Raw genomic sequence first — 13896 nt, forward strand, 5'->3', positions numbered from 1 at the left:
GAGTTGCTTTGCTTTTTATAGCAACACATTAGAACTACTTTCAAAAAATAAGCTTTGTGCACTGGTACCACAACCTAGGACAGAACCATGTGGCATTCTGTTCACTATTCCCCAGATATGGGGTGATGGCAGGCAACTGTATTTGTGCAGGGAGACCAAGCGGAGGGGAGAAGGTCAGGAGGCTGATAAAACGGCTCCAGCAGGATGTTACTGTGAGAAGGTAAGATGTGACCATTAAGGATAAGGAAAGAGGGGAAAGGTCCAAAACCCTTTACTCTAACCAGCCTGTTAATCCTGTGTGCCTTGAGTTACCATGGCCCACTTAAATAAAAGGAGGGAATGATGAATTACCTACACTACAAACTTACTAGTTTTATAGGTACTGTAACAGTCATGGTTTCCCCAGAGGCATGGTGGGAATTTCAGTGGGAAATTGGTGAGGATGCAAAGAAGCCACTAATGTATAGCCCCAGTCCTCCTTACAGGGTCTGGGTAAGAGGGAACCAATGTTTGGTTTATGGTGTAGACTCTACCTCTTGACAGCATAAGCTGCAGGGCAGAGGTAACTACTGCCAAGTTCTTTCTTCAGTGTGCATCTTTGCAGCCCCTAAGCTGTAGAATGAGCTAAGCCAGCCTTCCAACAAACTACTGAAAGTCTTCTGCTGCCTCCTATCAATCATAGAAGGCATTTGGATCTGGAGGAGAGAGTTACATGAAAGCCAAGCCGTTACACCATAGATGGGACATCTCTGACCCTTCAGATGCTGCTGGTCTCCCATCAACCTGAGAAACCACTTCTCTTGTTAAGTAAGAACAGGAACACACTCTCCATCTGCTCTGTCATTCCCTGGCTGGTAGCAAGATATATTTTTTTTTCCAGCAAGAGCTGGCAAAACCAAAGGGCCGTCAGCTAGGACACACACCAGCAAAGCTGACAACCAGTTTATCAGAAGGAATAGGATACGGCATTAAGCATACTCTTGCAGGGGGGTGGGATGCTTATAACCTCCTTTTGACCAAAAAACAGCTAGCAGAGGCGGCTTACTTTAAATCTCACCGTGGCTTGTGTTTGGATAGTTGTCTCTGAACCCCAGTAGATCCTATTTGAACCTAGGGCGGCACATGCCCTGTGCTGGTCTCCACTTAGCCCTTTGGACCTGATGACACATCTTGTATGCCACCATCTGATCAACCTTGCAAAGATTATGGGTACATGCGAAACACAGGCTGGCAACCTGAGGAGCGTCTGATCTCCTTCATTGTTTATTGCAATTAAATGTTAGGTATTGGCCATCAAAAATAGATTTTAGGTTTTCAAAAAAGGCAAAGGGGACCCAAGGTCAGTTCCGTTCTACGCAGACTCCAATAGTAGCTCTTTTGTGAGTTAAGGTTCCGTATTGTCACAAATTCAAGTTTGAACCTGGGCTGGACAAACGAGCCTTGGGCTGGGAGCTTTTCATTTCCTGACCAGTTTCTGACCTACATGAAACTGGAAGAAGCCCCCTGCAAGTAACTGAGGTTTGTGGCGTCTGGATCATAGAGCTGTTGCCCAGACTACTTTTGTTCCAAGGGGGCAGCACTTGGGAGACCAATCTCCCAGAATGTCAGTGCCCCCGCCCCGCAAAAAGCACCGACTGTGTTGGTCCCTTTCCCCTAGTCCTCATCAGAACTGTCCTCTGAATTCTCATCAGCAGCCACTTTCCAGTTCTTCCTCTTACTGCGCTTCTCCTGCACCCTTTCAGCACACCGTTCTGAGAGAGACACGTGGCGTTTCCGTCTCTTTTTCTTTGGCTGCTTCTCCTGCTTTTTATCTGGCTCCCTGTCCTCAGAACTGCTGGAGGGGCAGCTGCTGGCCTTGCTGGAGTCACTGTCTTCCCCTGAGGAAGAAGAGGGGGCTGCCTTTGCAGAGCTCTTCTTGGCCTTTTTGTGACGCTTCCGCTTTCGCTTGCTGGCGCCTCTCTCCGACGAGTCAGACTCCTGGGAAGAATCTGCCGCGGCACTTGGCTGCTCCTGTTTCTTCTTCTTCCGCTTCTTATGAGATTTCTTTTTCCGCTTCTTCTTGTGCGACTTTTTGGCTTTTTTCCTTTTGGGCAACTCGAGGGAAGACTGCGTGCTGGGCTGAGACTTCCTTTTTCCATTGACAGAGTTTTGTTCATCTTGCTCCCGGTCACTGCAACACAGCCAAGAGGACAAAAGTTTAAGGCATAATATTGAAGAATAATCAACAATGTTCTAAAGTGGAGGTGGCTTAATCTTTTTCGCTCTAAGGATGCGTTTTCATCCTTGGTCAACCTTCCACAAGGGCTGTGTGCTGTGGGGTATGGTTACCTATGCATAGAACACAGTCTGGGATACAGAAGTCCATGTGTTTAAGACAGATTTCTGCAGGAGCTAAATTTCACCTGGAATAAGAGGTATAACACTGAAAATACACACCTTACTTGTTTTGTAATGGAAATAAGGAACCATCTCAGTTTGGACACAGTTTAGTTTTTGCATTTTATTTAAAATGAAAAGTTATACAAAAAATAAAACATGTCCACAAGGCTCATGCGCACACCATGTCTCCTTCTCTAGAACAGCCATAAGTCAATCAGCATCTGCTTTTAAAGTGGGAAGAAGACTCCAGCTCCCATCAGTCCCAGTCTGCAGAGCTGATTTGTCAGGGATTATGGAAATTGGAGTCAAACAACACAGGTTCACCACTACCACCGGTTTAAACTAACCAGAGTTCCTTGTTATACCCAAACTTGGGAGAACAAGCTCCAAACACATACTAGGGTTTCATCCTGGCTTGTGTGAACAAAGCAGACTTTAACCAGTTTTCTCAAGTTTGGATGTAATGTGAGTTCAGCTTAGTTTAGAAGCAAAGATTTCTTCTTCAATTTTTAAAATTAATTTTCACAAAATTATAAACAAACAAACATAAATCATAACCTTATTAAGATTACACTTATTAACACTGTTAAGTGACTTCCTCGCTTCCCCTTGGTTGGGTTTCAATGCATATCCATTTAACGGTTTTCCAAATCATAGTTCTTATAAACTTAATCATTTAACATCATTCTATTTTTTTCTATTCAGAATTACACATATTAATTCATCACTAGGATTATATAAAATCCTAGGCCGATCTAGTACTTGCAAGCTATTTCCAATTAATTTAACTTAACGTATTTAACTAAATAGTCATTAAATTCCAACCATTCTTTCTGATACTCCTCCACATTCTGGTCACGGACTTAGAAGCAGAGATTTCTGAAATCCTCACTCCTGTGCTAGAGGGAAGGAAGGAGCATGTGCATTTGAGGTTTGTACAGGCAACATTGAGCCAGAGATTAGTGTGAAGGTCTAAAAAGGTCAAACATACTTTCCCACCCCCACCCTTTTTACAAGCAACCTTATTGGCTTTACCTGTCTGTATCGAATTCTTCTGGATACAGCTCTTTGTAGCCACTGTGGCCCCACCTGCAAGAGAACACCATGCTGTCTTAAGAGGTTCACAAACATACAAGCTATGCAACCACAGAGCAAAGCGACACAGGCAGCAAAAATCACATGATGCAACATTTGTTGGACTGCACCATTTCTGGCTGCAGGCCATGGGATGGAGGGAACTGTACCCTTTAGTGCTGCAGTACCTCAATCTACAATGTGCTTTGCAGATTCAAAAGAGAAGAGAAATTGTCACTGTAAGATATTCCTCCAACTTTAGGATTCCCCCAATTGGCGGAAGGCCTAAAATATGTCCTCTCTCATAACCTTGCCTCACCCCTGCCAAACAAATTCTAGAAAGCAAAATACCTTGGGGGCAGAGGCCTGTCACCTGAACTCATTTTTTTCTTGGGAAAGCACCACATGCACGAATGGACTTCTTATCAACGACATCGGTAAACATTCAGACCTGTCTGGCATGTTTGCTTCACATTCGTAGAGCTTCTTGTTCCAGTAGCGGGCATGCCGGAGGTCGTCTTCCATCTCTACTGACACAGGAGCCAAGTTCCTCGCCTTCCAATTGGCCTGCTGAGTCTCTTCATCAAACCCGTCGCTACGCATCCGGCTGCTGCAGATGAAAGACAGCAGGCATCGTACATTTCGAAAGGTAAAAAGCCAAGCCATGAAAAGAGGCTAAAAAGAAGGTCCTTCAGAAGGAGCTCCCCAAACAATATGGGAAGCTGCATGATACCGAGTCCATCTAATTCAGTACAGTATTGTCTACTTTGACTGGGAGCAGTTCTCTAAGGTTTCAGGCAGGGGACTTTTTTCCAGCACTACCTGGTGATGCCAGGGATTGAACCAGAGACAACCTGCATGCAAATCATGTATTCTATGGTATGCCCCTCAGTTTCTTAGCCTGGTTGCCCTATAAACACTTAGCTGGGTTTGGGTTTGTCAGGGTGCATTGAGAGAAATGTCCCACTAGTGCTAAGTTTCCCGGAGACAGTACTGTAGTAAAGAAAGTTTGCATTTCTTGCTACAGAAAGTATTGCTCTGACGTGTAGAGATCTTTCCTATTCTAATTAATTCAAGAGGGGTCTGGAAGCTTCTCTGTGTGATACAAACTGGTGCAAGCTAGAAGTTCTAGCTGGCAAATAAATTTCTATTCTGCCTAGAAACAAGCAGAAGGTTCATAATATTTGGATTATTCCTTCAGAGCTGAGAAGCTGGCTTAAACTGGTTCTGTTATCTCTTTATGTAAAGGTCATGCCGACTATAATAATAAGGCCAGAAGGCACCTGGGCTTCACTTTCTATCTCTCTTTCCTTCTGGTATGGTGTTCTGTATATAGCATGCTTAGTGTTAAGGTTTTCGTCTTATTATGTTTTGTAAGTTTAAGTCTGTTGCAACTCAATTTCTTATGGACGGTGCCAATCCTGAATGTATTGGATTTTTGACCATTATGCTCATTTGCCTTCAGTAGCAGTAAAGCTCTGCTGGATGAAATATTACCGTATTTTTCGCTCCATAAGATGCACCTAGTTTTAGAGAACAAGAAAAAAAATATTATCTCCCTCTCTGCTCAGCGCCTCTCCAGCAAAGCAGGAGGAGAAACGGAAGGGGCCCCATTTCTCCTCCCGCTTCGCTGAAGGGGCGCTGCGCCTCTCCAGCAAAGCGAAGCCAGGAGAGCAAGAGGGGTTGGTGCGCACGGATCCCTCTTGCTCTCTTGGCTTCAGCGAAAGCAACGCAGCCTGCATTCACTTCATAAGACGCACACACATTTCCCCTTACTTTTTAGGAGGGGGGAAAGTGTGTCTTATAGAGCGAAAAATACGGTAATTGCTTCTGGTCTATTTTGGGGGGAATCCTGCAACATGTTTTAAGTTTTTACTCTGCTAACTATACGTTAGAATCTGCTCTGGATCAATATGAGTAGAATTTTTGACAGAAAGATGGTAAACTTTCTCCCTAATATGAAGTTCATAAACGATATTCCTTGGCAAGATAGCTCAGTTGGTTAGAGTGTGGTGCTGATAACGCCAAGGTTGCAGGTTCGATCCCTGTATGAGACAGCTGCTCTTCATTCCAGGGGGTTGAATTAGATGATCCTCAGAGTCCCTTCCAACTCTACAATACTATGATTCTAAAACTGGTCAATTTATGCTAAGATAGATCTTCCCTGCTGTCCTTCCTTGGCACTAACTCCTTCAAGCACAGATGGGGAACCTGTGGCTCTCCAGATGTTGTTAGAGTCCATCTCTCACCAGACCCAGGCAGCCAGGCCAATGGACAGGGACAATAGAAATGGTAATCCAACAACAATCTGAAAGGGGGCAGAAATTTCCCATTCCTGCTTATAAAGAGAAGCCCCGTCCCTCCCTTCTCTATGGTTCTGCTGGGGTCAGGCTGCCGGACCTTTCCCTTCCTGCCATATCATCAGTTGGTGGGGGACAGGAAGGGGAGGGTGCAGATAAGCTTCTCCTGACTCCCAAACCTTGACTGAAACAAGCACAGACTTCTGATCAGGGTAAGGAGCCACAAAGTAGTTGGTGGTGGAGAAGGATTGCTGCAACAGATGCAGCACTGGCAACACTGCAAAGCAGAAACGTCACTTGTTGACACATGCAAGTCCCACCTGGAACAATCAGGAAGCAGTCTCTTTTCCTTGCCCCACTGAATGTCTTTGTTCTGCTTTTCCATTTCCCGAATTTTCCACATTTCCGACTCTTCTTGAATCTGAGGTACATAAAGAAATATATCAGTTTAAGAAAGTACCCACCAAATTGCTGCATTTCTACAGGAATGACCCCATTCGTAGGAGGAGGAACTACCAGCAAAGCACCCCCCCCACAACATCCCACTAGGCTCTTATTGTCAGGTCAGAGGAGCAGTCTTGTACCCCAATGCCAGCTTTTTCTGTCCCCTCTCCCCCCAGAAATACCCGGAGGGAAAAATGAGATAGAGCTGTGTCTGTTGCTGTTATTTAAATTTGTATACTGCCCTGTACCCACAGGTCTCACAGGACTAGCACAGTTTCTAGGGCTAGCATAGTTTAATTGTTGTTTTTAGTGGCACTTCAGGGACTGCGAAGCCTACATATCCTTTCTGAAGGCCATGGATCCTACTGAGAGTTGGAACTCTGACATCGGTTGGACCAGGGCCACAGAAGCTGCTGCAGTGAAATGGAAGGGGAATCTGACACCGGCACTTCCTCCACCCTCAAAGATGGAGCTAGGCTATATCCTACATCCCAAGAGATGTTTTGGGCTACAAAACACACTTCTCAATACCTTGTTATGTGCATCAGTGTGACGGATGACATTTCGCAGGAGGACTTTCCCCAAGGGGACACGGGACATCCTTTAACCTTAAAAGCAGACAATAAACAAAACACAGTATAAGCAATAAACGACAAGTATATAATATACCTTCTCAAAACTCTTAAAGCCTCCTCAATGGCTGTTTATAACAGAGCCTTATCACAGACATGGTAACTGCTGATGCAGTTAAAAGTGAATGCAGGGAGGCTTTTTTCCCTTATGCAGAACCTTCTGTGGGCCTCATCCCAGTCATGGACCAGGTCAGAGGCAGAGATGAGCAAAACAATGAATGTGACTGTCAATTTTGTACAAGAGGCTACATTTCACCCACATAAAATCCATGCATTTACAGTGAGGGGGGGGGAGTATTTGATCCCCTGCTTAATTTGCCCGTTTGCCCTCTGACGAAGAAATGACCAGTTCATCATTTTAATAGTATGTTTAGTGTAGCTGTGAGAGACAGAATAACAACAGGACCCCCCCCCGAAACCCAGAAGACAAAAGTCAGAGAGTGAAATAAGTATTTGATCCCCTATCAACCAGTCAGATGTCAGGCTACCTGGTATCTTCACTGTATGTAATGAACTGATATTAGAAGAACCTGCTGTAAGGGAGAGGTCTTGCCTGTAATCCCAGCTTGTTACAGTACCTGTACAAAAGACACCTGTCGACAGAAGCAATCAATCCAGCGGATTCCAAATAAAGACATATTTCTCTTCCCTAGGAACTCCTTATACCAATGTAAATTCTCAAGCTCCCAGGAACCTACTTGTGTCAAACGCAACAGCTAGCAGTTTGGAGGTAGGGGGTGGAGAGAAGGGTGGCTATATATTTAGAATAAATTGTGCATTTGATAACAAAATGCAAATAAGAGCAAGGGTTATGAAGCTGGTTCTTTGAATCCACTGCATGACTTTTTTTTTAGCAAGGGACCACTGGGGTTGACCATTCTCCTCACATGCTTTGGGAGCACTTCTGTCCTCTGTAATGCTCCTGAGTATTCCAGACAACTTGGTGCAAATCATTTACCCAATTCTAGAGTCATACCCATAAATCAGAAATGCAGAACAACTCCCATTATCCTTGACCGCTGCCCAAGCTGAATAATAAGACTATTCAGGACAGAATAGTTTTATACACAGCACATAATTAAACCAGGAAATTTACTGCTCGAGAGACACTATGGCCATCAACTTGGATAAAGAGGAACTGGACCAATTTATGAAGCATCAAAATACAAATAATGCCTACCAGTCATGATGAATATATAGTGTATATGAATAGCAGCTGCTAGGATTCACAAGTGAGACAAGTGCTTTTACGGCTATATACTGCTTTCGGGCTTCCCAAGGCCCATTGGGTTGGTCACTCACTATGTGAACAGGATCCCCTTATGTTCTTATGAATATTAAGAAGTTTTGGAGGCCCCGCCAGTTCCCCAACCCATGCCGAAAACAGCATCCAAGTTTCTTAACAGCTGTAGAGATTTTTCACCCATGATTTGCAACTACAAAAGAAATGGGCCATGATTATTTCAGATTAATGATTATTACAGATCAACTAACTAGCCCAAAGAAGGATCTGATCCTGAGGTCGTGCAGGGCGAAGCTGCTGCGATTTTCTTCCAAGTCGACGCTGCTTCCCCAGCTTTGCTAATGGGCGCTTGCAAGGCGGGCACGGCGCGCCGCCCAGCCCAGGCGTCACTCAGCCGGCCCGGGTTCAAATTCCCGCTCAGGAAGCACGAAGCTCATACTGGGTCAGGCATCGTGTCCGAACCTGGCCTACCTCACGGGGTTGTTGTGAGGACAAAAGATGATGAGCGGAGGGAGGGAACCACGAATGTCCGCCGCCCCGAGAGACCTGGACAGGAAGAGAATAGAGCGAGCATCCCCCTCACCTAGTTAGCGAGCCTTGCCAGCCCACGAGTCACAGCCGAGCACCCATTCACACGTTCCTTCACCACCCGTGTCCCGAGTTTTCTCTCCTAAGGAAACCTCTTATTTATTCCCTTTTCCCCCCCGCTTCCTTCCGGGGACCTCGACCACGCAAGCGGCAGACTCCCGAGCTGATGATTCGTCAGGCCTCGGAACCCGGAAGGCGTGGGGCGAGGAGAGCCGGGGGAAGAGGGAGAGAACGCCTCGCTTCCGCTTCCGGCGGAGGCCACTTTCTCCTTCCGGCGGTTGCTAGGGAGACGGCTTGGGTCTTCGCGGGCGCGCGCGGAGCGGCTGGGTAGGTTGCTCGTGGCCTCCGCAAGGGAGTCTCAGCGCAAAAAAACACCAAAAATGATTTGTACATTATTAGCTCTCTTGTAGTTGTTGATATTTCTCTGGCATCCCTTTTTTTACACGTGTAAGATGCCTTTCCCTCCCATTCTTCGGCTTGCGAGTAAGCCCCGTTTAAGACTAATTCAGCGGGATTTACTCTTGAGTAGTCACGGCCACGAATCAGGGCCGCTCGTTCGTTTTTCTCCTGGGTAGCGGGGAATCAAGTGCGTGTTTGGCACCTGAATCAGGCACCCAACAATATTTATAGCCCAATCCTGTGTATGTTCTACTGTGAAGTCAGCGCCCGATTTAAATTGAATTCTCAGGTCGTTGGATATAGGATTGCAGCTTTATGAGAGCAATCCTTTGCCATGTCTGCTCAGGAAAATGTTCCGTTGTGTTCTGTAATATTTATTCCTCAGGGTAAGTGGAAGTCTTAGCCTTTTTATATTGCTTTTCGAAGTATCAATCCTGGGCATGTCTATTCAGAAGCAAGTCAGATTGAATGTGGTAGGTGTATACTGGATCGAGGCCTCATGGGCACTGTCTCAGTCACTCTTAAATTTAATGAAATGGTTTTGGGTGCAGTTTTTAGCTTTGCAGATTTTATTACTGAGTTTTTATTGCTTTACATTTTGGAACTTGCCCTGAAAAGGTATAAATATATAAAATAAAACAAACAGCCCTACGAAGTAGGCCAGTATAATTACCCCTTATGACAGGGGGTGCAGAGAGAAAACAGGTTTGTTTAAAGCCATTTACAGAACAATCCCATGAATGTTTACTCAGATGTTGTTCTACTGTGTTTGATGGGATTTGATTCCAAGGCATGTTTGGATAGGATTGCAGTTTTAGGAAGCGCGTAGCATAGAATATCTAAACTTGGGAATTCCCTTTTTAGCTACTTTGTCACATCGTCTTTAAACAGGCGCAGCTTTGTTCATCACATTGGTTTGGAAAAGCTGCACCTGTTGCATTCATGCCTGCCAAGCAACTATTTTAAAGTAGCTTTCCCCAAGTTAGTGTCCTCCCGATGCCTTGGATTGCAAATCCCATCTGCCCCAGCCTTCCTGTAGCCCCAAATCTCTGGAGAGCCCTGTGTTGGAATAAGAGAGAGATCCTGCCACCACACAAGCCAGCAAGGCAAGTCCTGTAGGACTAACTCATTGATTTTCCCAATTCTTTAGAGAAGGAATGGAGGGCTAGTGTTGAAAGAGGGGTTTTTAGGAACTCTCCAAGGACAGCCACAATGAATAATTTCTCCCCGTATAGATTTTACTGCCAGAGAAAAGAGCACAATAAGGCCCTGGAAGCACCTGCTGAACTTCACATTTCTGTTCCCAGTCTTCTCCGACTCTCTTCTTGTGTTGCTGCAGCCGCCCACTATTGAAGAGACAATCATGGAGGCTCTTTGTAACTCTGAGGATATGCTGGCAAAAGCGAACCAACTCTGGACGATGCTTGATGACATGGCTGAGAGCAATCCTGAAAGTTACCACCAGTTCATGCAGCAGCAACTCAAAGACGCAAAGCAACATTATGCTCCTGCAGAACCATACATGTGCCTGAAGACCTGCATCTTGGTATGTTGCAAGACACCTGCACAGCAAGAAGGAATCTCAGACATCAAAATGTGCCTCCATTTTCACCAAACCTTTACTCAACTAGCCAGGCAGATACAATAGGCATGTGTGCATTTGATTTGCATTCTATATTTGTTCTATTGCTTCTCCCTAAGTATTTATTTCTTATTTATTTAGAAAACAAGATGGATGGAAGGTAACAGGTGCAATTATCTTTTCAGTTAATCCAAAAACGCTGGACTGTATCCAAGACCAGAAATACCAGAGAATGCAAACCAGAGTTTGACCGTGTTCCTATTCCAGTTCATGCCTGAATGATGTAGTAATAAACCATCCTCCTTTATTAATTAACTGGTTTTGGATTCTTTTTCCAGGATCCTACTGAAAAATCATTGTTCGTTAACCTCTGCAGGTGGAATCAGGTTCCAGCACCCCAATCGCCATCTGACCCAGTGCCATTGAGGGCTGGCAAAATGGAGGAGGTATCTGAGAAATCAGGTCAGCTTTGCTCCTTGCAGAAGGTTTAGCTTGCTGTGTAGCACAGTACTCATTTCTATAGGTCTATTTTAGCCCCTTATATCCCAGCCCATTTTCTCTCTCCAAATGGGTGGGGTGAAGATGACAGAAATGTACATTATAAACCAATAAGCTTTAGCTGAAAGAGTAGGAAAATAACAGCCAAAAGAGCAAAATTAAGTGTAATCTCACAATTTGACAACTGATTTTTTAAAAAAACAACGCAACTTTACAACCTTCATGTTTGGCTATACCCCCATTGTCTTCTACAATATAATGTATATGATAAAACAATAATTACTTTTTCTTCTTCTAGAGTTTTATACTATCCTTGATATTGCATACAACCAATCTGTTATTGAGAAGGGAGAGGATGACCCAACAATGAAGGACCAATTGATACGTCTATCACTTAAGTATATTGAGGAGCAATACAACATCATTCTGTCAAACTCCTATACTATTACAAAATTTAAACTGAAGGGAAGCCTGGCAAGGATGAGACGGAGCTTAAGGAGAGAGCAAGCACCAGTGGCTTTGTCCCAAAAGACCTTGCAGAAAGGTAGGTACCCTCCCAAGTCATTACCAGGAGTGAAACATGATGGGGTATGATGAAACTTCTCACACCACTCTTTAGGATGCAAGTTATAACCCATATTAAGAGGCACTTGCAGAAGCGTGTTTGGTTTCAGCATGCCTCAGCATATTCTTGTTTTATGAATTTAAGATGAACAGTAGGAGCTGAAATATTTTATCAATTGTAAAATGAAGAGATTAAAAAACTTTTGAGTACACTAAATGGAACCTTCCCTTAAATTTGAGTTTTTATGTGAGTATTTATACAAACTTGGACAGCTCTTGGGTCTTGGTCATGGTGGCTACTTTGGAATCTGCTGGATTGATTGCTTCTGTCGACAGGTGTCTTTTGTACAGGTACTGTAACGAGCTGGGATTAAAGGTAAGACCTCTCCCTTACAGCAGGTGCTTCTAATCTCAGCTCATTACATACAGTGAAGATACCAGGTAGCCTGACATCTGGCTGGTTGATAGGGGATCAAATACATATTTCACTCATTATAACACACATCAATCTCGTGACTTTTGTCTTCTGGGTTTCTTGGGGTTTTCCTGTTGTTATTCTGTCTCTCACAGCTACAATAAACCTACCATTAAAATGGTCATTTCTTCGTCAGAGGGCAAACGGGCAAATTTAGCAAGGGATCAAATACTTCCCCCCCCCCTCACTGTAGAACATATAACTGATACTTCTGTAGCTATGTGATCCATTAAAGTATTTTTTAAATTCCCATGTCTAAAAATCACCTTGGAAAGAAGTGACACTTGACCAACTGAGAGACATCATAACAAAGGAAGATAGCAGTGACCTTACTTTGCTAATGGAGAACACGGTGCCCTCTAAAACATGCCTCATTGAAGAGATTTCCACTACAGAGCAACCAGAAGAATTGTGCACCCCAGCCTATGAAGCCACCATCATAAAAGATATGAATGAGAAGCCTCTGAAGATTGAACTGAAAGTTGAATTGCCAGAGGTAGACTGTGTCTCTGAGTGTGACCTAAGCGTTTCTGAGGTAAGTTTGTCATGAATGACACTCAATTCTGGCTGCTGCCCTTCGGACAGCCCTATGTCCATCTCTCACACCTCACCTGTAGCAATCACATGTACTTCATTTACAAAGAAACTTCTTTTTCGATTTTAGGATGATGTATTGATTGAATGCCCTGCAAAGTATAAATTACACTTGGATCTTCCACAGACTGTGAATGAAGAAGCAACAACAGCAGCATTTCACAGCCAGAAAAGAGTCTTACTTATCACAATGCCGGTGTCTGAAAAGAAGTGATGTTAGCAGATTTGTCACGGCATGTGGGCTTGGGGGTTTGGGTTTAAGTAATGCCCACTCGGCACTTCCAAACACTTTGCATAGGATAATATTAAAGTCTACTGGCTGCTTGCCTGCATTTCACACATTGGATCATTAGATGTGTGCCCTTTGGACAGATGCAGAGCTGAGTAATGCTAACTGGAGATAAGATATGTTTCTAAGTACAGAACTGAAACTCAACTCTAATGGAGAATGTTCCAATGCTTACTTTAAATGTTCTTCTTATCAGTCATGGAGTTTCTACTGTATTGTGCAAACTGTAACGGTTCAACAACTACATGAAAATCTTATAAAAGCAGTTGTAAAGTTTACATTTGCATTGATCCCTCAATTAACGAACAATAAAAGATAACACATTCTACCACTTCCACTGGTGTCTAGGTTTGAACTGTGTCCCAACACCTATTCACAAGAACTCAGCTCAAGGGTGCAAACTTAAATACAGTACAGGACAAACAGGACTTAGCTTACCAGTTGTGGATTTCTTGAATCTGAAAGGTTAGATTACTCTTTGTAACTGAAGCAGGAGTTCCTGGCTCAAAGGCTGTCCATACTGTTTCTCAGCTACAGCAGCAGCAAATATACTAGAATTGTGGAATTGTAGAATTGGAAGGGGCCACAAGGGTCATTTATTCCAATTCCTTGTAATGCAGGAATCTTTCACCCAACATGGGGCTCAAACCCACAACCCTGGAATTAAAATTCTCATGCTCCACAGACTGAGCTAGTCAACCTCATACTGAAGCATCAAAGAAGAAAAATAGAAGCTAGCCATTCCCTACTTATAAAATAGTAAAATAAAAACCAGTAAAATAAACTTTTGGATTATTACAATGAAACAAACACAAAAGTTTCAAGGCTTTAGTTA

At 43.9% G+C, this 13896-nt stretch overlaps 2 protein-coding genes across 3 annotated transcripts; one reads left to right on the plus strand and one right to left on the minus strand.

Moving 5' to 3' along the window:
* Nucleotides 1-1228: 1228 nt before the first annotated feature.
* On the minus strand, nt 1229-8827 carry NKAPD1 (NKAP domain containing 1). Its single transcript, XM_081890011.1, has 6 exons — nt 8656-8827; nt 6729-6805; nt 6074-6174; nt 3905-4063; nt 3415-3468; nt 1229-2170 (listed from the first exon to the last, which is right to left on the minus strand). The coding sequence occupies exons 2-6, from the start codon at nt 6795-6797 to the stop codon at nt 1654-1656; spliced, it is 900 nt and encodes a 299-aa protein (XP_081746137.1). The 5' UTR covers nt 6798-6805; nt 8656-8827; the 3' UTR covers nt 1229-1653.
* Nucleotides 8828-9169: 342 nt separating this feature from the next.
* On the plus strand, nt 9170-13395 carry PIH1D2 (PIH1 domain containing 2). 2 transcript variants are annotated; one of them, XM_081889995.1, is made up of 6 exons: nt 9170-9445; nt 10367-10605; nt 10980-11103; nt 11438-11683; nt 12454-12713; nt 12843-13395. In XM_081889995.1, the coding sequence occupies exons 1-6, from the start codon at nt 9394-9396 to the stop codon at nt 12984-12986; spliced, it is 1065 nt and encodes a 354-aa protein (XP_081746121.1). In that variant the 5' UTR covers nt 9170-9393; the 3' UTR covers nt 12987-13395. The 2 variants fall into 2 exon arrangements, with proteins under 2 accessions (XP_081746121.1, XP_081746122.1); XM_081889996.1 differs by lacking the exon at nt 9170-9445 and adding an exon at nt 9470-9532 and having other exon boundaries at nt 10399-10605.
* Nucleotides 13396-13896: the final 501 nt, after the last annotated feature.

The sequence above is a fragment of the Podarcis melisellensis genome, assembly GCF_964234715.1.
Source record: "Podarcis melisellensis genome assembly, chromosome: 15".
NCBI classification, from domain to species: Eukaryota; Metazoa; Chordata; class Lepidosauria; order Squamata; family Lacertidae; genus Podarcis; species Podarcis melisellensis.

What these genes read in the sequence shown, in the direction of transcription:
- PIH1D2 (XM_081889995.1), top strand. Translation starts at nt 9,394, where the DNA reads ATGTCTGCTCAGGAAAATGTTCCGTTGTGTTCTGTAATATTTATTCCT. An exon ending in TGTAATATTTATTCCTCAGG is followed by an intron (nt 9,446 to 10,366) that starts GTAAGTGGAAGT and finishes TTCTGTTCCCAG; the next exon opens with TCTTCTCCGACTCTCTTCTT. An exon ending in GCCTGAAGACCTGCATCTTG is followed by an intron (nt 10,606 to 10,979) that starts GTATGTTGCAAG and finishes TTCTTTTTCCAG; the next exon opens with GATCCTACTGAAAAATCATT.
- NKAPD1 (XM_081890011.1), bottom strand. Translation starts at nt 6,797, where the DNA reads ATGTCCCGTGTCCCCTTGGGGAAAGTCCTCCTGCGAAATGTCATCCGT. An exon ending in ACACTGATGCACATAACAAG is followed by an intron (nt 6,175 to 6,728) that starts GTATTGAGAAGT and finishes TATGTACCTCAG; the next exon opens with ATTCAAGAAGAGTCGGAAAT. An exon ending in GAAGCAAACATGCCAGACAG is followed by an intron (nt 3,469 to 3,904) that starts GTCTGAATGTTT and finishes GTTCTCTTGCAG; the next exon opens with GTGGGGCCACAGTGGCTACA.